At 47.4% G+C, this 24,304-nt stretch overlaps 2 protein-coding genes across 11 annotated transcripts in view; one reads left to right on the forward strand and one right to left on the reverse strand.

The window, feature by feature from the left end:
- Positions 1 to 10,469, forward strand: part of TCTN1 (tectonic family member 1) — a 28,450-nt gene extending 17,981 nt beyond the window's left edge. For 3 of the 4 annotated variants that reach the window (XM_042911472.1, XM_042911474.1, XM_042911475.1), the window contains 8 exons: positions 3,394 to 3,528; positions 4,060 to 4,185; positions 4,575 to 4,660; positions 5,202 to 5,342; positions 6,501 to 6,663; positions 8,656 to 8,781; positions 9,367 to 9,511; positions 10,381 to 10,469. In XM_042911472.1, coding sequence (XP_042767406.1) covers positions 3,394 to 3,528; positions 4,060 to 4,185; positions 4,575 to 4,660; positions 5,202 to 5,342; positions 6,501 to 6,663; positions 8,656 to 8,781; positions 9,367 to 9,510 — 921 coding nt within the window. In that variant the 3' untranslated portion in view covers position 9,511; positions 10,381 to 10,469. The remainder of the gene's footprint in view (positions 1 to 3,393; positions 3,529 to 4,059; positions 4,186 to 4,574; positions 4,661 to 5,201; positions 5,343 to 6,500; positions 6,664 to 8,655; positions 8,782 to 9,366; positions 9,512 to 10,380) is intronic. The other variant, XM_042911473.1, reaches the window with a different exon arrangement.
- A 1-nt stretch (position 10,470) lies between these two features.
- HVCN1 (hydrogen voltage gated channel 1) overlaps positions 10,471 to 24,304 on the reverse strand; it is a 36,078-nt gene continuing 22,244 nt past the window's right edge. For 6 of the 7 annotated variants that reach the window (XM_042911479.1, XM_042911477.1, XM_042911478.1 and 3 more), the window contains 5 exons: positions 20,229 to 20,510; positions 16,194 to 16,292; positions 13,583 to 13,814; positions 11,205 to 11,317; positions 10,471 to 10,852 (listed from right to left, as the gene is read on the reverse strand). In XM_042911479.1, the coding sequence (XP_042767413.1) occupies positions 10,787 to 10,852; positions 11,205 to 11,317; positions 13,583 to 13,814; positions 16,194 to 16,292; positions 20,229 to 20,510 (792 nt within the window). In that variant the 3' untranslated portion in view covers positions 10,471 to 10,786. Of the gene's footprint in view, positions 10,853 to 11,204; positions 11,318 to 13,582; positions 13,815 to 16,193; positions 16,293 to 20,228; positions 20,511 to 20,839; positions 21,592 to 24,304 lie in introns of those variants that run through there. The other variant, XM_042911476.1, reaches the window with a different exon arrangement.

Raw genomic sequence — 24,304 nt, forward strand, 5'->3', positions numbered from 1 at the left:
TCAAGTCTCTAGACACAAATGTGTTTGAGGTAGACATTTGAAAGGAAATAGTCATGTGACTTCGGACTTCACACTTCTGTGTGTAGGCCTGGATTTCCTCATCTGTGAAGGTGTTTTCAAACTTGTTCAGAGTTTTTCAAATGTGATCTTAAGCAGAACTCTCCCTACTGTGTTAAGTTGGATTGAATCCAAAGCCCCTGGTTGGAGCAGGGGTGGGGCCCAGAGCTCTCCACCTGCCTGGCCTCCCCATCTCTCTCCTGTTTAGTCCTTCTGAGGAACCTATGGCTCCCAGGAACCCAGTTTGAAAACCATACAATAGACTAGCTTTCAAATACCTCAAATCAAAGTGCTTTGATTCTACCATTCAAAACTTGAACGGTCTGTGGGGACAGCGATCCTGTCCATCTTGTTCATGACATATCCATAGTAGTAAGCTGGTGCCTAGTATGTACTGGGTACTCAGTGGGTTACGTGTTAATTGAATCAGTGCCTAGGGGATTGGTTCAATCAAGCAGGGAAGACTTAGTGTGAGGATGACGGGTGTTATGGGAAGGGGCGTGCTGCGTGCTGAACACTGTTCTCATTCCTATGCACGTCTGAAGTCCATTAGTCTGTTAGTCTCAGCAGTCCTGGGAGTAGGGCCTGTTGTCACTCCCTGGTACGTGAGTTACAGAGCAGTTGAATTAGCTTGCTCAAGGCTGCCCAGTGGGGAAGTGGCAGAGCTGGGATAGGAATCTCCAAAGACCTAACTCTCAACCACAACACTGGACAAGCTATACTGTGTGCCAGGCCCCCAGTTACAAGCTTCACACACATTCCTTCTCTGCCTCCTATGGCCATGCAGTCAGGAAGTGGCACTGGGACTTAGAACTCAGGTTTGTGTGATACCAAAGCTTGTGCTCTAAAGGACAAATATATCAACTAATACCAGAGATTGTTGATAAAGATTTTTAAAAAGCAACTTCCAAGATTTGTTAGAGGATCAGGAGTATAAAAATCGGATCTAGGCTCCCCGTTAAGTGCAGCCTGTTAGGCTCGCCTGGAATCGTTGTTAATATCTATTGAACCATCAATGAGAGATTAAGTTACGGCACTATATCTCCACTGTTACGTACGCTTTAGTTCTTGGCCACAGGGTAGCTTGGGGGTGGGATAGGACCGAATAGGACATTCAGGAAACCAGAGTAGCCCCACCATTTTCATTCTGTGACTATTCCAGTGGCTGTTGCCAGACCAGTCTTTCCAAAGCTTGTCTAACCTGGGCCCTTCGGTTTTTGCCAACTACGTCTGTATACCACCGGAATGGCTCCATCACAGGCTGGTGTGGAGGGGTGTGCGCTTTCTTAGAACCCAGGATTCGTGCTGAACCAGGGATCAGTAGGTTCAGATAAAGAGATCCAGGGTTGTCCTTTGAGGATGTAAACTGAGGAGTTCATTAACTCATAGCAAGGGACTCCCTATGTAGGTCTTACGTGGATTGGTGGGCTTGTTATGCAGAGGGTGTTGTGGTGCTTGGTGGTGCCCTTTTGCCACTGTTGTCACATGACAGCTTGTCTTTGCTTCCAAACCCTGTCACGTTCCTAGAGGTTTGACTTATAAGGACAGTTACAGGTCCTCTTGGTCATGGGAGCAGATGTGTAACAACTACTTATTTATCTATAAAATGACAGCTTAAATACCTAGTAATTTTGAATTATAAACAGCATGGTACATGATTGAGGGCAAAGTTCAAAGCAATATAAACAACTAGATACAAGTTAGATTCCTTCCTAAACAGTGATTTCTGAGCACTGACATTTAAAGCAAACATCAGATTTGTCACATGGTATGAAGAGGCCCAACTCCCTAGAGGGTTGAGCCATTTAAAGGATTGCTTGCTGCTTGTTGTTCTGCTGGCTGTGGCCATAAATGAAAAATGTCCTTTATTTTTTAAAACAATGTTATTTATTTTGAGGGAGGGAGAGAGAGAGGAGCACGCAAGCAGGGGAGGGGCAGAGAGAGAGGGAGAGAGAGAATCCCAAGCAGGTTCCATGCTGTCAGCGTCCAGAGCCCGACACGGAAACGGTTTGAACCAACACATGGTGAGATCGTGACCTGAACCAAAGTCAAGCGTTGGACACTCCACCGGCTGAGCCACCCAAGTGCCCCATGAAAAATGTCCTTTAATAGCATTGGGTTAAGCAGAGCTTCCTGATTCTGCTTGAAAGATTTATCTGTCTCTGTTTTCTCTTACCATGATCCCACCACTCTGTGTGTGTGTGTGTGTGTGTGTAAGGGTGTGTGTAGAAGTTGGGTGTGAAGTGGGCCAAGGGTATATTCAGGGAAGGTGTGGGGGTATAGGGAGCTTTGTTCTGGGACTGTGCAGGATGTGCTCATGTGTACAGAATGAGGGCGTTTATCGGTAGGAGCTGTGTTCTGGAGGTGAATAGATGTGAATGTGAGATACAATTCACATACCATAAAACTCACCATTTTTAAGTGTGCGATTTGTGCAGTTTTTAGTATATTCACAAGGTTGTGTAACCATCACCACTACCTAATTCCAGAACATTTTTTAATTAACTAATTTAAAATGTTTGTTTTTGAGAGCGAGAGCGAGCGAGCGAGTGTGCGCGCGCATGTTGGGGCGGGGCAAAGAGAGAGGAGACGGGATCCGAAGCAGGCTCCAGCAAGCCCGAAGTGGAGCTTGAACTCACGAAATGTGAGATCGTGACATGAGCTGAAGTCAGACGTTCAACCAACCGAGCCACCCAGAACATTTTCATCACCTCAGAAAGAACCCCTGTGCTCATTAGCAGGCACTCCTCATTCTTCTCTAATCCTCTCCGTCAGCCCCTAGGCAACCACTAATCTACTTTCTGTCACTGTGGATTTGCCTGTTCTGGACATTTCCGATAAATGGGATCATGTAATATGTGACCTTTTGTGTCTGGCTTCTTTCACTTAGCATCATGTTTTCAAGATTCATCTATGTTGTGGAATGAATCAGCACTTCATTCCATTTTATGGATGAATAATATTCTTTTGTATGGCCATACTACATTTTTCCATTTATCAGTTGATGGATCATTGCATTGTTTTCAGTTTTTGGCTGTTAGGAATGCTGCTGTGAACATTTGTGTACAAGTTTTTGTGTGAACATAGATTTTCGGAGATAACCACTTTGAAAGATTTGGTAATATCCTTCTCTAGTATTTTCTGTGTGAATATATCTACATATAAGCAAATGTATCTTTGCAAGTGTGGAACTATAATATGCATACTGTTGTGTGGCATGCTTTTCCCTGCTTGGCAGTCTGTCGGCGGTGGAGTTTGTCTCCAGTTTTTCGTTACTGTAACCGATTCATCTCTATTGGACGGTGTCCTCAGTGAGCCATCTCCTTTACTTGGCAGATCCCTATCACTGTTCAGTCCATCCTCATGGAGTCTCTGAATAAAACGCTAGCCCGACTGGAGGACACAGATGTACTGAACCAGGCTCTTGTTGAGGCTGGGGACGTTAAAATCTGCACTAACGTTGTTCTTGAGGTAGGTGCCCAGTTTGGCTTTGAAAGCAGTGTGGCAAACTCAGGCTGCATGGCCCCGAGGGAGGACCTGGACGCCCTTCAGAGGGGGCTCTGGCCCATTCTGATGTGTTGGTTTTCTTGGCTTGCCCTCCTGCTTGCCTTCATGCTCTGTCATTAGAGGATGCTTCTTTAGGGTCTCTGAAAGAATCACGTGTGATTTTTCTCCACAAACCTAGTGACTTTCAAGAATATACCAAAATTTGTTGTCGTTGCTGTTGTTTTACCACATTTCCCCTGCGGAGATTGACTGATCACGATCTGCTCAAACCTGCTGATTTGGAATACACGTAACTCGGTACAGAGAGGCTCAGATGACGCTGTCAGCTGGGGGTGGTGAGGCAACTCGTCCTGAAGTCTGATGAGCCAGGACAGAAAAGCTTCCATGAATAGAGAAATGGGAAAGGACTTGCCTTCTATATGTATTTTGAATTATTAATACAGCTACAGAAATGCAACAGGAACAGGTGGATTTGGAGTATCGTTTTGTTTTTAGGTCAAGTACAGCCTCACATATACAGATGCAGGGGAAATAACCAAAGCTGATCTCTCTCTCCTTCTGGGGACAGTGAGCAGTGCAATGCTTCCACTTGAGCAAAAGTTTGAAATTCGTTTCATTCAGGTAGGTTTGATCAATTTTGTACACATAATTAATTGCAAATAAAAAGAAATCATAACTTCTTAGGGGAAAAGGTATCCCAATTTAGAAGTATTACCATCTATCCATTTGTACTAAACGAAGGGTTTATGTCGCATGTGTTTGTGAGGAAATCAGGCAGAGTCCTTGTATCTTATCCTTTCTGGGAGTAAGATTCTCTTCCATGTGAGCTTGTTCTTTTATAGAATGATCTACTCCTACACTCAGCAGATATATTTATAGTTCTGAGTAGGGGGGAGGAATTCTTTTATTGGTTGGAAATCCTAGATTTCACTGTGAAAAGCATTTTATTTTCGCCCTATTTCCTTATCAAATTAAGAATTATTTGGGGGCATTTCTTCTTTGTCTTTCAGCAAAATACAAAGCCGGTTCCTCTCAGTGGAAACCCTGGTTATGTTGTAGGGCTCCCATTAGCTGCTGGATTTCAGCCTCAGAAGGGATATCCTTTTTGGTTCTGTAGACAAGGTTGATTTCCCTGTCCACTTGTGTGTGTCGCTCTTCTCTTTATTGCTGAGAGTCCTGTGAGCTGGAGACTAGTTCTGGCCAGGACTTCTCTGGTTGGCTGTGGTGGGTGGTGGGTCTGGCCGCAGAGCACGTGAGGTACGTGGGGTGGTTGGGGGGTGAAACAGCGTGACCCTGGAAAACGTGTTTTATAGTGAAAATCTTAAGACAGAAAAGTTGACAGACTTTTAGATATATTTAATTGCATACTTAAACAGAGACTCTTAAACACATTTAGTGATTTTGAAAAATTGGAAATATTTTAAAGGAGGAACAGTTTCTGAGGATTTTCCTTCTGAGGATCTCCTAATCAGGGAGAATAGAACCGTTTTTTGCTCTGTCCCGGGAAATAACTGTCAAAATCGCAGATGCCTAGAGAAGGGATATTTGGGTTTCACTTCATGTCACACATGTGTCACTGTCTCCTGAAAATCGGACTGCTTTTGTACTGGGTGATTGTCCCTTAACTTTCTGTGAATATCTGGGATTATTCAGACCATGAACAGATATGGACAACTTACTATTCTTCGAAGCACAGCGGAGAAAGACTGCTTAGCACTCGAGGGGATCCGGACCCCAGTGTTATTTGGTTATGATATGCAATCTGGCTGTAAGCTAAGGTAAGAGAGAAACTTGTTTCTTTTGGAACTTGTGTTGATCAGAAAACAAGACATTCCTACTCTTCCCCCATCTCAGTCGAACCTCCCCATCAGCCTGCCAGCGCATGTGAAAGCCACAGTGTGACCTGTTGGCACTAGTGACAGTACCTTTGTTTTCTAATTTTAGTTCTCACAGCCGTACACCATTTGTCATGATTCAAAGGAAACTTGTTTAGATCGTTTTTCTTATCAGATGTGGCAGAGTAAAAATCTCAAGGCTTTTGGAGATTTGGTTTTAAGGTTGCATACATAGCATCTGAGTTCACAGCAAAAAAAAAAAAAAAAAAACAACAAAAAAAAACAACTGTCCCTGAAAGTCCTTTCTATATTTCTGAAATTTAATATACATAGTGCAACAAGCCCATTGAGAGGAAGCCTGCATGTGATCTCTGTTTTTACCGTGTTAACATCAAACATACATAACGTAAAATGTCAGCTCCGCATGGCTTACCCTCATTTCCCCCACTCTGCAGGCAATCTCTTGCAGTTCCTATAGCTGAGTTTTTGGAAACTTACTCCCAAATCTGTGAATAACCTTTATGTAATGCTGCTTCTTGATATTTTGGTCTTATGAATTACTGAGTCCCCACTATGGAAGACCAAGATTTGGCTCTTACCCCTTTCTTCTCCTACCCTACACTTCCCATCCCTACCTCCCCTCAGGGTAATTATAGCATTGTTTTGGTTAGACCAACACATTCCATTTCCATTATTGGTTCTGATCACTTTAGACCAGTATTTCTCTGAGGGAGTTTCAGGGACTATATTTCCATAAGAGTCAGTAGGGGTATGTCTTGTGGTCCAATCAATATGTTTGAGCAACACCAAACTAAAGTTAAAAACATGATTCCTTACTGTAAGGAGAGCCTCTAATATGCCAGTGTGCTTCAGGAGGGATGTGGGCATGCAATATTTCCCAAACTTTTGGCCATGGAAACTCTGCTTGTACAGAGCTAACCGAGGTTTCTCAGAGTTAGAGACAGTTTGGCTTCTGTCAAATGATGGGTTTGGAGTGAGAAAATAAAGCAACTGGAGAGGGCACGTGTGTTGTTGAGCCGGCGAAAACTGTTGGAATGAACAACAGCCTCATTGCATCAACTTCTTTTTCCTTCCCACGAGACTGACCAAAGCCATCACGTGTCAGCTCGCAGTGCAGAAAGTGAAGAGCCTCCTGAAGGGCCATGGCTTCCCGGATTATGTGGCCCCTTTTGGAAATTCCCGGGCCCAGGATGTGCTGGACTGGGTACCCATCCACTTCATCACCCAGGCGCCCCACATGAAGGTAAAGGGAAAGCGGAAGGCTGCACCTGCGCGCGAGTGGTCTCTCCTATTCCCACTGCTCCCCCAGCCCCGTGGGGAGGTAGGGGAGCTGTTGAGGAGATGGATGGCTCTGGGCCGGAGCCCGGGCTTTGCTGTCAGATGGGCCTGGGTCTTGAAAACTGTTTTTGCCCCTTGTTAGCGCTCTTGCCTTTGAGGGTTGGAGCCTGTTTCCTCATCTGTGAAATAGGGAGTGAGGGCTACGGTGTCAGCCACACGGGGTGGTGGAGTTAAATGAGGGACATTCGTGGTGCCTAGTGGCCGCTCCAAACGTAGAAACTACCACCCATCGCCATCCTGACTTCGTACGATCACTGCTGGTGTGACATGAGGCATCGTGACAGGACAGGGGAGTATGAGGACTGTCACAAAAAGAGAGACTCCTCCTGTCCACATCGCTGTCCCATCTCTCGTTCCCTGGTCTATAAAGGCAGCCCACACGTGAGAGCTTTCAGTTCCAAAGTTCCCTGAAGAGTTTAATGGAACTTGACATGCTACAGAGAGGTTCCTGATCACATGTGATTGCTCTGCCCACCTTTTTCTTTTGTCTCAGCCGTCAGAGCGTGGGCTGGTCCCCATCACCGGAGGCGTGCTCTCCATCTTATCCTTTAATTGCCCAGCGTTTGCTTGTGGCAGCTTCTCGGGCCTCTCATTATCTGCTTAGCGTATTTATAGCATGGGGACAATGGGGCTGAGGACTGGCTCTCTAGCTCTGATCCGGCCCTCCTCCCGAGTCCCCGGCAGAGACCCATGATTACTCAGTCCCTGCTGTTCAGCTGCTATGTCTTGGCTCGGGTCTGCCACCTCGGAGCGAGGCAGATTGCTTCTGGCTTCTGGCAGTTGGGTTGAGACATCCAGTTATTAGGACCCCTCAGAGGGGAAAACAGGTTGGGAGGAGAGGCAGTGCAGACATTAGCGTTTTCAGGGTTTTGCTGGTCCAGGGAGCTCAGAGGGCCTGGAGTGGGTTTTGTACTCCCCTTCCAGGAAACTCCAGTAGCAGACATGAGAGCTTGTGCTAATAAGCTCAGTTTCTGCCAGTGGTGTATCGCATCTTCTAATAACAGGATAGTCACAGGGATTTTTTTGCCTGCAAACTTCTTAAAAGGCAGTTCCAAGCTAAGGAGTTCCACCAGTGCCTTTTTGGCAGGCACCAAATTCAGCAGGCTTGGTAGCTCTTCATGCCCTAAAGAGGCGTATTTTTAAAAACTTGTTATTGTGGGGAAAATGTCAAACACACACACAGAAGTAGAGTATTACAATGGAATCCCTTCTACCGGTCAAGCAGCTTCAGTGGTTATCACATTTGCCAACAAACCAGATGTAAAGGCAGGAAAAAGGTTGGGAGGCTGCTGGCCTGTTCTGCCCGGGGGCAGAGGCCTCAGGAGGCGCAGCTGTGGGAGCAATGCTCTCAGTCCACAGGAGACTTAGTATCTTTGACAACTTACAGACTCATTTCTATACGCTCCTGTGTAACACCTTAATCGCCAACTGATGAGATTAAATAAATGGAAAGAGAGCAACTGCATTTCTTCCAGGTGTGTTTTAACGTGATCTGCAATTAGGTTTAATTTCTGTGAATAACCCCATCCTCTCTTCTCTCCCCACCCAATGCCAGTTTCTCCCCTAAAGAATCCCTGAGCTGAAGTTGGGGCATTTGAAGCCCCGTGTTCCAGTTTGGTGTTGGGATCTCCACAACTTCCCAATAATGGCTGGTCTTTCTAGAAACGGGAGAGCACGGAAAGATGATGCTTTAGGTGTTAAAATATTTTTGGAGCACTGAGTACTTTAAAATATGTGCTCTCAGCTGTTTTCGTCTGAACTTCTAGAGTCTATTCACTCTCTTGTTCAGAACATTTTGTAATATGCGAAACATTTTATAATTAAAACTGAACTGCAGATTAAGTTTGACATGAGGTTGTGTAATGTTCAGACTGGTGAATGGCATTTTGTTTTGCAGGATTCCTGCCAGCTCCCAGTGGCTTTGGTTATAGAAGTGAAGTGGACAAAGTACGGATCCTTACTGAACCCACAGGCTAAAATAGTTAATGTCACTGCAAATCTAATTGCATCCTCATTTCCTGAGGTACGTCTAACTTGAGTACAAAGGTATTGGTTAAGGGGCCCCTGGGTGGCTTGGATGGGCGTCAAGACTCTTGATTTCAGCTCAGGTCACGATCCCAGGGTCATGGGATTGAGCCCTGTGTTGGGCTCCACGCTGAGTATGGAGCCTGCTTAAGATTCTCTCTCCTTTTGCCCCTCCCACACTTTTCTCAAAATAAACAAACTTAAAAAAATCAAGGTATTGGTTAAGATGTAAGTCCAGACAAAACTCAAGTGTGATAATAAAATTTATTCTGTGAAAAAATTATTGAGATTTAAACACCTTAGCAGTCATTTAGTTAGAAAATTCTGACAACAGTTGAATTCACATTAGCGTTCTTGTTTAGATTTGATCCTTCAAATTCATTGAAAATTGAGTTGCGATGGACATTGATGGGTTAGGACAACCTGGGTAAAAGTGGTATCTTTCATCCAAGTTAGTGGCTGATGGGCCCTCCGCATACCTATGAGATGCACTGACCATGGTCACGTGCGGAAAAGAACGCAACACGTCCCATCTTTGTTAGCACGCTGGAAGGCAGGGCTTGCATCGCTCTTTTTATTACAGACCAACTCAGGAAATGAAAGAACGGTTCTTATTTCCACTGCGGTTACTTTTGTGGATGTGTCTGCACCTGCAGAGGCGGGCTTCAGGGCTCGGCCAACCATCAATGCCAAGCTGCCGTTTAATTTCTTCTTCCCCTTTGTTTGACGTAAGTTTTTAATCAAGGAAATGACACCACACCTCTAGAATCAAGTGCTGTGGGGCGTGGGCTCCCTTGGAGACCTCCTGTGGTGTTACACCTCTGACCTGTGGGGTTGCCCTCAAACCACACATCTCCTCTCTCCGCTCACTTCCCTCCTTTTTCCTTTTGGAAATTCTACTTAGTGTGACCTTAGAATGGGGCACCGTCTGGTCTTGGTGATTTCCAGTACTGTCGGCACATAGGTCACGTGTGGAAAGCAAACTGCAGCTTTGGGAAGATGGTACAGGGGACAGACCCCGAAGTAGCTCAGGCATCGAGGCTTCATCCAGTGTATTCCTCCTCTGCTTCAACATGACTTATTTTAAAAATACTTATTGTTTGTAGTCCAGGTTTTCTTTCCTTTACTGGTCCCGTGGAAACGAATACAAAAATAGCAAAATTGTACAAAATCATGCAAGTAGAGCACAGGGCCTCATGAGGGGATCTTTCCCCGGTGTCACCTTCATTACATGGAGTCTTGGGTCTAATTGCTATTTCGGTGGCAGGCACTGGAGCTCTCCAACGGGTGGGTTGTACGGGATACCACAGAGCAGTTCCTAGCAGTTGATGCTGGAAAGAATAGAGTAGGAGGTCCCGAGGGAAGGAGCTGCTTTTATACATTAATTGCACAGTAATTGAGAAAAAAGTTGTCAGGTGGCGGAACTGGGTAGAGCCGGTTAGAAGCTAGACGCGGCAGAGGAGGGGCTGGGTACCTGAGGACAACCTCCCTGGAGGAATATGCACCAAGAGGAGCTGTTGAGAACAGCTTGGGAAGAGAAGACTTTCTAGAATGGGCTGGTAGCTAAGGTAGCTTTCTTTTTTCCTTTGTCTTTCAGAATGCCCATATGAAAGAATGCACTGGTTCCTCAATATACACGCGAAATGTGAAAAGTACACTGATGAGATAAAATTTTACATACAACTAGTAGTTGTCCAGCTTCGTTCATTTTCAAGCAAAAGTGTCAACATGAGAAAATATAGTCTATGATACACGGTGACGTGGAGTGAGGACGGGATGGGAAGCTCTTGGTCACGCCAAGAAAGGAAGGGCAAGCCTTTCCCCCGCCTTCCCCCCTCCCCCTACCACCTGCCCACCCCGGAATCCAAGCTGGGTGGAGGTGAGGCAAAGGCATCGAACCAAACCTCTCCCCGAAACGGGCCCAGGAGAGGCAGCTGTCTTTCTCTCAGAGACACAAGCCCGTGGGAGCAGGGTCTTCTCTTTGGGGTGGAGCAGGTGCGCATCTAGTTGACCTCACCAAGAAGTCCGTGCTGTCTCAAGAGCTTGTTAAGTCTTTCAATTTCTTGTTCCTGTCATTACAAAAGCAGACAAACAAGTCAGTTTACCTTCTGAGCCTCCCCAGAGATGTGGTGAGCATTCAGCGGGTCCCCCGGATGCACAGCCGAACGAATGCCACACTCCTACTGGAGTCTGCCAGTGGAGCCCGCCTCAGTCAGATGGGGTCCAGTGGGCGACTCCAGTGACAGGAGGTACTCAGAGGAGGGACACTTGACATAGCTCTGGGGAAGGAGGCGATGCCTAACCTGAGTCTGAAAGAACAAGGAAGACTTAGTCGAGGGCTGTGTCCGAGCAAGGGCCTGGCAGGGAGAAGCGCAGAACTGAAGGCAGACAGGTGGCATTTTCCCAAAACTGTGGTCTTACCTTCTCAGAGCAGCTGAATTCAAGGTGTTGGATCTTGGCGGCCAACTGTATATTCATCTGTTTTAACCTCAATAGTTGCCGTTCTGAACGTGTCTTAACAGAGATAATTATTCCTGTAAAATAATTAAGGGTCTCAGTGATACAGGTTTCTAGTTTAACCACTTGGAAAAAGCCCTGTATTATTTATAAATGTGTCCAGCTGGTGACAGCATGGTTAGTCCCTTAAAGACATCAGAACTAGGAGGGTCAGAGTTTATCTCTGAGCTACTCAGTACCCAGGTGCTCCCCAAATGAATATTCTTAAGGAACTTTAATCAGACCTGAACTGGCTCCTAAAGATTTCCCTTTAGCCCACATGGGCTAAGAAGTCCTTAATAGTCCCTGACCACATGAGTGTTAAGCTCCTTAACACAGAGCGTGTTCATGACGGCGTGGCTTATTAGCACTCTACACAAAAGCCACGAAAGTACAAGGCTGGAAATGCTCAAGCTTGGCCTTGGAATGGTCACTGTCCTGACTTTCCGCCTCCCACAGCTATGGCCAGTTCAGCTATCAGGCCATCAACAAAGCCTTGGCTGACAGGGGGGTCGTCGGCCTTATCTGGTGGCTCCCAAATGCCCGTGCCACAGTGGGGACATGACCTCAAAAGACTGTGCAGCAACTGGGGATGCTCTGTGCCTTCCAACTAAGAGTGACCATGTGTGGACTCGGTAGCCATAGGTCGGGGAGCACTGGCCCCCGGTCCCCAGCATTCTTGATTGTTTGAATCCAGTTGAAGCTTGTGTTGCTTTCTCAGACCTTTCATGTCCTGCCCCTAAATTTGATAGCGATGCAACAGTGCGCATTATTAGGCAGTCCTGTGCCTTGGTACCATTTGGACCAAGAAAATGAACAGAGCTCAGGCTTTTGGTTTTATCTGTAAAAGTACATCTCACAATGGTGTGATAGAGTAATGGGTAGTAACTATCTCGGAGTCATTCATAGTTTGTAACGGTTGATCCATTTCAATTGTGCTAACCTTTGCATAGAGTATTTCTGTTTGATGAATGAAATAATCAGCATAAGCATATTCAGTAAAGTGGAAAGCTTCCTTTATTTCCTTTGATGGAGCCCAAATTATTATTATTTTTTTAATGTCTGTTTATTTTGTGAGAGAGAATGGGAGAGTGTCCCAAGGAAGTCTCCTTGCTGTCAGTGCAGAGCCCGACACAGGGCTCAATCTCACAAACCGTGAGATCATGACCTGAGCCGAAATCAAGAGTCGGATGTTTAACCCACTCAGCCCCCCAAGTGCCCCCCAAGTGAATATTCTTAATAAACTTTAATCAGATCTGAACTGGCTCCTAAAGCCTGTGGGAGCCTGCAGTGCCCACAGGCAGAGCCCCGCATCAGAGCAGATGTGACCCCTCACCGCCAGCAAGGAAGGCCGGGGTGGGACTCGTTGCCCAGTGAAGGAGCTGCACATCCTAGGACGGGCCTGCCTCACTCTCCTGGCATTGACCTACAGTCTGTCGGGCTGGACGCTTGTCTAGGGATTCCCAAGCCTGTCTGGACGCCCAGATCACCTGGTAGCACTTCAAAAACAGACACCCCACGAGGGTCCACCCAGACGTCGCATCAGACTCTCCAGTGAAAAAACAAGAGCCCTGAAGGGGATTCTGGTGCGGTGGGTCTACAGACAGGCTTCAGAACAACCTGACTCGTTCAGGGAGAGCTGAACCAGTTGGTGATCACTGGGTCCACCCAATAACAGCACAAACATGGCTTCTCTGAAACAGAGCCTCCCTGCACCAACAGGGTGTGTATGAGGAATATGGTAGAGCATTCTTTCCCCAAGCGTGTTCTCTAGAGCCAAAGTCTGCGTCATGTCAAGAGGTGTTATCTCCCCCCCAAACTGTCCAGTTTGTCAGTTTGGGAAACAGTTCTCAAAGTCTTCCTCATGTTAACAAGTGCTGTGACTTCCCCAAAGGGCCAGAACCTAGTGTGCAGCGTTTGTCAGTTTACTTGCACCCCTTTTGGATGGTACCCCTCCCAGTGGGTGGGGTGTGGTGGAACAATCTTTGGGAAAACACCAAACAACAAAGGTGCTCTGGGGACCAAGCTGTAGGGAGTAATGAGGCATTCGTCTGACCCCTTCTATAAATATCTTCTAATTATCATGAAAACAAGGCCTACAGGAGAAATGTGGTTCCTCTTTGAGCATGTGACACCGTGTCGATTTGTAGCCACAGAGGCAGTGGTAGGAACCAACTCCGATCACCCCCTTTTTCCCTAGAAAATGCTAGCCAGAAGGAAGAGGAACCATGGCCTCTGGGTCCACACTCAGGCTGTGCCCACCCTCCAATTCCCTCTGCAGCCCGGGAGTGCAGGGAACATACCGTTGATGATCCGGGCCACCCGCCACAGCCGGAGCAGAATCAGTAGGCCAAGAGCCTCAAACTGGTGCTCATGGAACAGGAGGACAATGTCAAGGATGAAGGAAATCACCACCACGATGGTGTCCAGGATTTCAAACTTGTGGTGGAAGAACTCCAAGCGGAAGACATATAATTTTAGAAAAATCTCCATCATAAAGAAGGTCAAGATGGCAATGCTCATGCAGTGAAACACCTGGAAAGGACAGAGGCAGCACAGTGAGTGCAGATCCAGGGCTGGTCACAGGCTGGGGCAAGGCACACAGACGAGCTGGCCTTGAGTGCACCTGCCCGGGCACCGGAGAGTGAACTCATTGATTTGACCCCAAACTCCACGGGCGCAGTTCTTGGCCTGGGAATACGGCCGGAACACCACAGACCGGGGCTCTGCCCTGCCTGCCCTCTGACAGGCAGTTGGGCAATGGCAGGATTTGAAAACCATGTCCTTTGGCCCGGTGACTCCAATGCTAGGAATCTATCCTACAGCTAAGCTGACACGTGCACAAAGGCATGTTGTAGGGATATTCTCTGCAGCATCATTTACAGACAAAAGATCTTCTATATTCTTTGCAGCATAGAAATATTAGAGGGCATCTGGCAAATGCATTATGGCACCTCCATATGGAGCACTGGGCAAAGGACCAAGGCTGACTCCTACGTACTGACGAGAAATGATCTCCCAGGTAGGCGGTAATTGAAGAGGATTGCTAGATCTTTATTTATAAATACTACGTTTCCTTAAAGTAACCATTTCCATTCTAGGACAGGGAAAGTACAAACTCAGCTGGGACATCGTCTTGCGCCAGAGAGCAAGAAATGCTCAGAGCCTACGGAGTTATGTTAAAAAGATATAGTCAGTTTGAAGAGGCTCACAGTGACCAAATTTGGGACAATTTGAACAGTGAACAGAAGGACTATGATTATCATACACTGAATACACCCAAAAAAATCCAAGAGTCCCCCATAGTGATATGTATACACACATGAGGGGAAAAGGAAAGCTCTTCTTTATATATATAAAAAGATTACCACCTACTAGATGTAAAACGAATGATGGAAATCTGAGTTCGCCGACTCAGACAGTGACCATCAGGTGGACGCTAATTGGAGAAGAGGATTTTTGCATGGCTGTCAAGTGTCACTGCAGATTATCTATAACTGCAAAGGGAAAGTGTCCCTGGACAGTGGAACAGCTCAGCAATTACTGCCTTAAGTGGTCTCAGTGAGGATCACTGGTAGCAATGTGCTGTGCTATAAAGAAAACACCCCACCAGCCAAGAACTCTTGCTAATTGTGCCTCCGGACCTCACCTATGGTGTACAGGGGATAGGGGAACAAGCTGGAAGGACCTCTGTGGAAACAGGCAAATCCAGAACACGGGACACTTAACAAGATGACCGGCTGGACTCCAATAAGTCAGTGTCCTAAGGGGAACAAATTAAAGGTGGGAGGACTCTTCTAGATTAAAAGAGCCTGTGGAGATATGACCGAGTATAGTATCAGACGTCTGGATCCTAGTTTGAAAAAATAACAAAAACATTATAACAGATACTCTTGGGACAAATGAGGACATTTGAATATAAACTGGTTATTATAGAATCGTTGATAACTTTTCAGGAATTGATAATATTGTGGCTCTGTAGGAGAAAGACCTTTTTTTAAAATTTTATTTAAAAAAAAATTTTTAATGTTTATTTTGAGAGAAAAAGAGAGAACAGGGTGGGGGCAGAGAGGGGCAAAATCAGAAGCAGGTTCCAGGCTCTGAACTGTCAACATAGAGCCCGATGCAAGGCTTGAACTCACAAGCCGTAAAATCATGACCTGAGCCGAAGTTGGACACTCAACCGACTGAGCCACCCAGGCGCCCCAGAAGGACCTTATACTTAAGCAAGTTGAAATATTTGTGTCCTAATGTCTAACTTACTTTCAAATGGTCAAAAATACATGGGTGTGTTTGTGGATATAGAGAAAGCAAATACAGCAAATGTTATTTGCCATTTTTCATAATAAAAAGTTGAAGAAAAAGGCACAAGAGAGTGAGTACAGCAGGTATGTCCGTGATTAAGTTTAGAGAGAGAGGAAAAATGTTCCGGAAGGACTCGGGCTGGCCACAGAAGAAAAGCTAGCAGCTGCCTTGGGAAGGCTGGACAAACGTCTGGGGCAGGCTCAGGCAGCAGCTGTGAACTGGGGGATAAACAGTGGGCACATCTCCAACATGGGGACCGCATCAGAATGTTGACAGGCAGAGAAATAGCTTGTCTGCCCCTAAAGATGGGATAGTAGCCCTCTCTCGGTCAGATCCTCCCTCTAGAAGCAGCAGCAGGCTCCAGCTCCGCGGTCTAGCACCACTTGAGATTCGAGCCATCACACGGAATGAGAAGGTTTCTCGTTTGTAGTAAATGCTTGTCTACAGTTTGGAAAGAAAGACATTTTCTCTGCTCTTTGGTTAAAAGCACCCAGTCAACCTACTCTGTTGAGGACTTGCGACTCCCAGGCGGGTGCCGTCTGCCCCACTCTGCCCGCCTCAGGAGAGATAACAGAACTGAGCCGTATTAAAGGGCTGCTGACACACTACCTTGACGGCGTTCTTGTCAGCCTTGATGATCTTCAGGTCCAGAATGAGCTCAGCGAGCACCAGGAGGGCATCCAGAATGACCAGGCAAATGATGATAACCTGCGGACCAAGGGAAGGCACAAGAAACATTAGGCCGGAAACATCTAGGGGAAACCGTCCTGGGTGAAGCTGCCAAGGATGGGAGGCCGCGGCCCACAGTCAAGCGCCTTCCAGGCCTGTTGCCTGCGCCGCCCCGCCCCCCTCCACCCGCTGGGAAGCGTCTGTCCCCCTGGAGCGTCTCTGTGTGGCTGAGTGACACTCCGTCACCACCAGTCTTCCTATTCATTCACTGTGTCTCAGCATCTCTCAAGCCAAACTGCCGATTCCTAGATGGCAAGAAAATGTTTTTTAAGTTTTAATTTTTCTGTTTCTGGAGATCTTCTTGCCAGGGTGCGCCCAGAACAGATGTTCGGTAAATAATTAAAAAGATCTGTCTCACAGATCTGAGTCATGGAAGGCCTCCAGGGACTGCCTGCTTCAGGCAGTCAGAGTACAGTGATGTCCACGGGACACACGAAACAGCTTCCGTCCAGAGCCGCGAATATTTGCCCAGCTCACGCGTGCTCGTCAGGGGGCCAAAGGCAGAGGGAGTCCTGGGTCTCCTGGGGACTGAAGAGAGTGGTGGGAGGAGGACCATCTTGCGGGCTCCGTGAGAGCGGGGTGCAGTGAGGGCGTGCTCTCACCAACGGGGGTGGGGGGGGGGCATGGTGACAGTGACGATGCTGGTGAGGCCTCTAATGGCAGGGTGGGGGTGACGGTGTCCGGTGGTGGAAATGGCAGCGATGGGAGGAGACCCAAAGGACGCCGTGTAACCCCTCTCTTCGCTCGGGAACTGTGGACCCTCCCTCGCCTCCCTCAGGGCCCTTCCTACAGCCAACACTCCGGGGTAGATTCCGCAAGTTCATCTGCCATTTTCTTGGCAGTGCCCGCAGTTTCGGGCTGAAACCCACCAGGCCTGTGTGAGGACGGACTACTGAACCCTTTGACCATTTCAGCCCGTAGCTAATTATTTCAGTAATTACAGTGTTCGGTGACATGGTTCACTGTGAAAATTGCATGCCAAATTGCTCTGTAATGAAGTTTTCACACATATTCAAATTCAGTAGCCCAATAAAGATTCCAGCCTCTGGCAGGTCGTTTTTTCCTTTTCTTTCTTTCTTCATCCTTGGTTTTATTTTAGAGCTGAAGGGATGTGAGAGCTCGTCTGGTCTAAAACCAAGGCACAGAGACATTAAAAGCAGACTGAATATTCAGCCGTAAAACGGAAGTGGCTCTGGCACACTGCAGCATGAGTGACGGGGAAGACGTGACGCGGAGGACGAAGCCGGGCGTCCAGACCACGCGTTGTCTGATTCCATTCCTACAAAGTCCCGAACGGGCAAATCCGTACAGACAGAAAGCAGATTAGTGGTCCCCGGGGGCCCGAGGGTTATTGTTTAATGGGTACCGGATCTCCTTTTGGGGTGACGAAAACATTCTGGAACCAGACCGTGGTGGGAGTGGCACGACACTGTGAATGTACAAAATGCCACTGAACTGTTCACTTTAAAATGATTAACTTTAGGGGCACCTGGCTGGTTCAGTCAAGTCAGTTAAGTGAATGACTCCTGATTTCGCCTCGGGTCACGATCTCACGGCTTGTAAGTTCGAGCCTCACATTGGGCTCTACGCTGTGTCAGTGTGGAGCCTGCTCGGAAGTCTCTCGCTCCCTCTCTCTGTCCCTGTCCCACGTGCACTCTCTCGCTCTCTCTTAAAATAAATAATTGTAATAAAATGATTATATCTGGTCACCTAGGCTGCCTCAAACCACGGGAACAGGTAGAGAACGCATCCAAGAAAGAGATTCCAGAATCCTCTCGCATGCTGATTCTACCGGCAGAGATCAAACCCCTGCACTGGTATCCCCACTCCGCGGTGGTCTCCCTGAGCCTCTCTACAAATCCAGTTGTGTCACTCCCTCCCACCCACGCATTTAGACTTTCCATGGCTGCCCACTGCCCACAGATGACCTTCCAGCACCTCCTCTCTTGCCAAGTCATCCCTTTACTTGCTACACGGAAGCCGATGTGGACCCTTCTCAATTCCAGGAATATGACAGGTCCTTTCCTATTTCGGCCCTTTGCAAACACAGTCCCTCTGCCTGGAAAGCTCCTCCCCTCCCCATTCACAGAGCTCAGCCCTGCCTAAGCTTCAGGTGTCAGGTGAAATGTCACCTCCTCCACTACATGTCTTCTGACACCCAATCCTGGGTCAGGTGGCTCCCTGCCCCCAGGATCTCTCGGAGCCCCCTTCTGTTTTCTTACAGAGGGCTTCCCTTCACTCATAACCAGCATCAGTCTGGGTGACGGTTCCTGGAGTGCCTGCCTCTCCACAGACCGTGGGTCCTTCAAGAATAAGGACAGGGACACATCTGCCATGCTTGCTGCTGTACCCCTGGCACGCAGTGTGTGCTTGAGAAGTGACTGTCGAGTGAATGACTAAGCATCTCTACTTAGGTTTCCACAGTCAGGCTTATCCAGTATACTGGAGTGTCCTTAGGGGTCCTGGCGCAGGGGGCCAGCCCTGTGCCCCCTCGGGAGGACCTCCCAGAGCTGGGAGGTCCAGGGTTTCCCTTGCAGCTGGAGGGAAACTGACGCCTTCCTTCTGCTCCTGAAATTGAGGGTTTGGGATTTCAACCCCAACAACTTAATACCACGTTTCCTTTCCTGTCACAGCCGCAGAGGAAAGTGCTGAGCTGCAAGGCTTGTTGGGCTGTTTGGCCTGCTTCGTTTCTCTAAGCTACGCAAGAATGAGAAAAAGACCAAAATTTAAAAAAAATATTTTTTTGTTTTTCTATTTTACCCTGGAACAAAGTCAGTGATGGGAGAGGCAAGGGCTGTTTCTGCTTCCAGAAGGGAAGTCAGCTTTGGGAGGCGCTGGTTTATTTTGCTTTAGGAGGACGCCAGCAACAGGGTCCCCAAAATGGCTCCATTACAGGACCTGGGGGGCTGCATGCTTCCTTAGTATCCCTGGGCCTCGAATTCTCCTGGGGCTCTCAGAACACGTTTCCAGACACTGCTTGCCCACTTCGGGGCTGAGACGGGGCCAGCCAGACTCGACCTGCGCTTGTCTTTCGAAGTCAGAAGATGCCAACAGACACTTCGCTATTCTCTCAAGTCCACATCTCCCCCTCATGTTCCCCCCTAACGGCACCCCGAGGTCAGCCGTGGGGTACACTATGCAGATCGCTCTACAAAATTAGAGACTGAAGCCCCCAGGGTGATGTGTCTGGGACACGGGACCCATCTTGGCTTTGTTCAACTCAGGGCACGCACTCGGTGTTTGCTGCATGAACGCAGGAACCTTTTTTTCTGGCTCCAGCGTTTACTCTTTACTTTTTGTGTATCATAAAATCTGCATAACCTAAAATCTACCATAAAACATTTGAATCATTTTTAAGTTGGCTTATAGTTCAGGGGCATTTAGCACATTCACAGGGTGGTACAATCATCACCACTATGTAGTTCTGGAGCGTTTTCATCACTCCCAATGGAAACCCGTATCCGGTAAGCAGCCCATTGCCATTCTACCCTCCCTCCGACTTGTTACCACCAATCTGCTGTCTGTCTCTACGGATTTGCCGATTTTGAACATTTCACACAAATGGAATCATACGCTATGTGGTCTTTGTGTCTGGCTCCTTTCATGGAGTACCACGTTGTCAAGCCTCCTCCACTTTGTAGCGGGTGTCCGTGCCTCCTCCCTCCTCCTGGCCGAGCATGGACAGACTACATCTTGTTTATTCACTCATCGGGTGCTAGACCTTTCACTGACTTTGGATTGTGACTTATTTTATCCCCGACAACACGGGATCTGCCCAGTGCTGGACGGGGCACCTGACACATGGTTAGCATTCAGTAGGCAAACAGTGGCAGAGACGGGCTCCCACCTTGGCCTCGTGACTCTTGGCTGACAGCTCTGCCCCACCCTGGGCATCCTGGGCCTCTGCCCACCTACCTGAAACCTGTGGGAGCTGAACAGCTTCCTCAATGTGGTCCTGAAGTCTAGGGGGGGCCTGGGCGCAGGGACGGGGGCCGCAGCCGGGTCGGCAGCTCTGCCCTCCTCACCGGAGGCAGGTGTTGGTGGCGGCTGCTCCTCCTCGTCCTCCTCATCCTCCTCATTCTCCCATTTCTTGTAGTTGATGTTCCAGGCATGGTAATCGTCCCCAACGACAGTGAAATGCTTCAAGAACTTGCTCATCCTCTCTGCCGGAGCCACTTTGGCCCTGCGGGAGCCAGCCTGAAGAGGGGGGACAGCGAGCAAGTGCTCAGGTGGGGGGGACGGCCCTCAGAGCCTGTCCAGGCCACTCAGACCCCACGTTGCTCGGGCAGGGAGCAGGGTCCAGGCCAGGCCAGGCCGTGCAGGGGGGAAACAGCCCCGGCGTTCAGAGGACCGTGCAAGCAGAGACCGTGAGGTCACGGTGGTTTCTTGTGCTTTTATTTTTGGAATCCGGGGTCTCAGTGCCGATGAGGCAACAGGAAACCCCAGAACCCGTCAGGCCTGTCACTATGGTCTGGTTGGCAATAACCAATGAAATTGGTACCACAGCTCAGTCACAAAATACCCACCACGTGTAAATACCGGAAGAGTGGCCCCATGGTTCAGAGACATCACAACCTGAAAAACCGGAGGTGAGAGTTGGCGGGGCAAGGGTGTGGAAAGTCAAAAGTAAAAGTACCCAGAGTTTCACGGAAAAGTGAGGCCCCCCTCTTTATGCCACAGATTAGTTCTTGATATGTGAGTGGCAAATAGCTTTTTCCCAAGTTCGGCCAGTGCTGTTTTAAGTACACTATGGACAGCTGTTTAAAGACAAATGACTTCAGAGCAAAAAACAAATAATCCTCCTCCCTTTGCCCAGCTTGCCCTGCCAGATAGCAAGTTTCTTATGAAGTTCAATAATGAAAACTTCTAGGCATGAGTCCAAGAATGGGCAATATGATCAGTGGATTAGGAAAAAAAAGCCCCAACCAGACCTATTCTCCTGTAGGAAATGTATGTGATGGTGGTGGCAATGCAGATCAGTGGGAAGAGGCTGGAGAGGTCAGAAGACCTGGCCTTCACAAGAGGAAGCAAACATAAAAGATCCCTACCTCACACCCTACACAGAATCTCCAATGCATTAACCATAACATTTATAATTTAAAAAAAAACCTTTTAAAGTCTTAGAAAAAAAATATTGGCAAGTGTTTTTATGACCTTCAAATAGGGAGAGGTTGATTAAATAAGACACAAAACAAAGCAAACACATAGATTTGATTCATCAAAACTCAAATCTATTTTGGGGCGCCTGGGTGTCTCAGTCAGTTGAGTGTCCAACTCTTGATTGCAGCTCAGTTCATGATCCCAGGGTGTGGGATCAAGCCCTGTGTCAGGCTCCATGCTGTGTGTGAAGCCTGCTTGGGATTGTCTCTCTCCCTCTGCCCCTCTTCCCTGCTGGTGCTCTCTCTAAAAACATCATCGACAAGAAAAGCAAAAAGCTTTTATATCACATACACACACATACCCACAACCCTACCAAGTTAAGACACACCACAGACTGGGTGTGGCACATACATTATTTGCAATGTATTTAATAGAGGTTTAGTGTCCAGAATATATATAAAGAAATCATACAACTTAAAAAAGAAAAAAAAGACAACTCCATTGAAAACTGCCTGATATTAACAGGCAGGTCACATGAAAGGAAACCCAAGTGGCAGAGACCCACCACCTCACTAGCACTCAGGAAAATGTGAGTGGCAAGAATTCTAAAGTCTGCAACAGCAAACGTTGGCAAAGATGTGGAGGAATGGGCCATCTCTTGAACACTGAGCACAGGCATGGACTCTGGTACCACTGTTCTGGGAAACAATCTGGCATCGTTTTGTCAAGTTGAAGAGGTGCATATCTTCCTTAATAACTAGTGATTCCATCCCTAGAGAGACTCCAAAGAGAAACCCCCCACATGTGCTCAAATCAGTGATATGTTCAAGAACGTTCGCTGCAAATGTTCATGTAAATGGTGGGAGAGAGAGGAATGAGCCTTTTCTATTCACACGATGGCATACTATACAGCAGTTAACACGAACGGACCGCGTGGCTCTAGGTGTCTGATGACGTCCATACACCCACTTGGCGGCACTGAACACAATAGGTCACTCCTTCCCTCACACACTTGTTTCACTGGCTTCTGGGATTCCATATTCTCCTGGTTTTCCTCCCACCCCAATGATTACTTCTTACCAGTCTCTTCTGCTGGATTCCCTAAGAGGAAGACCTTACATTTAAGAATTGACATTCCCAGGGCTCAGGCCTATGATCACCTCTCTTCTCCATGCTCAGTTCCTAGGGGTTCTCATTTAGCGGCACAACATTAAAAGCCATCTGTACACTGATTATACATAAACACCAGCTCCAATCCCGTTCTCAACTAAGGGCATCACCCTTAGTTATCTGAGAGCTATCTTATACCTAGCAAGTTCAAGGCAGAATTATTCATTTGCCACCCAAACGTCCCCATCTCAGTTTGTGGCATTCCATTTGTCTAATTCCTTAGGCCAATACCATTGGCATCATTCTTTAAATGTCTTCTTCCTCATTCAATACTTACCTAACAGCAAATTGTTGGCACTGCCTGTAAGCTAACTTCCCAAGGAAGACCACCTCTCCCCACCATTTCTTGCCATCTCTTGCCTAGATTACTGCAGCAGCCTCCCACCTCCTCCCCATATCCATTCTCCGCACAGCAGCGAGAAAGAACTTTCTCAAACATAAATGAGATCACTTCATGCCCTTCCTTAAAACTCTCAAATGCTTCTTTCATCACACTCAGGCCCTCTTCTGGGAACTGTCTTCCCCTAGACATCTGCATGGCTCACACCTTCACTTAGTCAGGCTTCTACTCAAATATCACCTCCACTGAGGCTTCGTCTGGTCGCGCTTGCCCACTCACACTGTGTCCACTTACTCTGCGTCACTTTCCTTTATTGTGTTTACTGGCGACATTATATGTGTACCTGGCTGTCTGTGTATTATCTTCCTACCTCCCCAGACTCTGAGCTCCACGGAAGTGGAACATTTCCATCTTGTGCAAATGACATACCCAGTGTCTTGCACTTAATACACACTTGAAAACACTCAAATGGTTAAGTGACTGAACAAATACACAAATGTGGACAGATCTTTAAAAGCATGTTGAGTTTAAAAGAAAAATATAGAATGTGAATATAAACCACTTATATAAACATGTAAAAATATATGCAAAATATTACTATATGCGGTTTGGGGAGTGTGTAAAAATGGGAGTGTAGAGGCTCCTGGGTGGCTCAGTAGGTTAAGTGTCTGACTTGGGCTCAGGTCATGATCTTGCAATTCTTGGATCTGAGCCCTGTGTTGGGCTCTAAGCTGACAGCTCAGAGCCTGGAGTCTGCTTCAGATTGTCTGTCTCCCTTTCTCTCTGCCCCTCCCCTGTTCATACTCTGTCTCTCTCTCTCTCTCTCAAAAATAAACATTTAAAAAAATGGGAGTGTAAACATACAAAAGAATGGGATTTCTGCTTCGGGTCACGATAGAGTAACTAGTACCAGATTAGGCCTCTTGCCATAAAAACAAACAAACAAACAAACAAACAAAACTGTAAAACTGAATAAAACACATGAAATTTACTGTGATCCCTGAGAGAAGAGAAACAGATGAGGTGAACCCCACAATCACCTGGCTTTCTGCCTAGAATTACTTTCTGGACTGTGGCAGCAAAGATTATAGTTCAAGGCTTCTCCCCCCCCCCCCCCCCCCCCCCCCCCCCCCCCGCCTCAAGAATTTACATGGCAAAATACCCAAGGAAAGGAAGCTCTACAGAGAAGGAGCTCCAAAAATCCAACTTTGGCTGAATTCTAAACAGCTAAAAAGCTGCCAGAGATGATACAACGCTGGGCTGGGAGATGTGTGAGTTCCAAACATCCCTAGTACCAATCTTGCTGAACACCCTGGGGGCATTCAGTAGAAATTCCAGAAAAGCCATGCCTTATACGTAGTCATAATCTAGTTCTGTAGTA

This window comes from Panthera leo, chromosome D3, assembly GCF_018350215.1.
Source record: "Panthera leo isolate Ple1 chromosome D3, P.leo_Ple1_pat1.1, whole genome shotgun sequence".
In the NCBI taxonomy this organism is placed as follows: Eukaryota; Metazoa; Chordata; class Mammalia; order Carnivora; family Felidae; genus Panthera; species Panthera leo.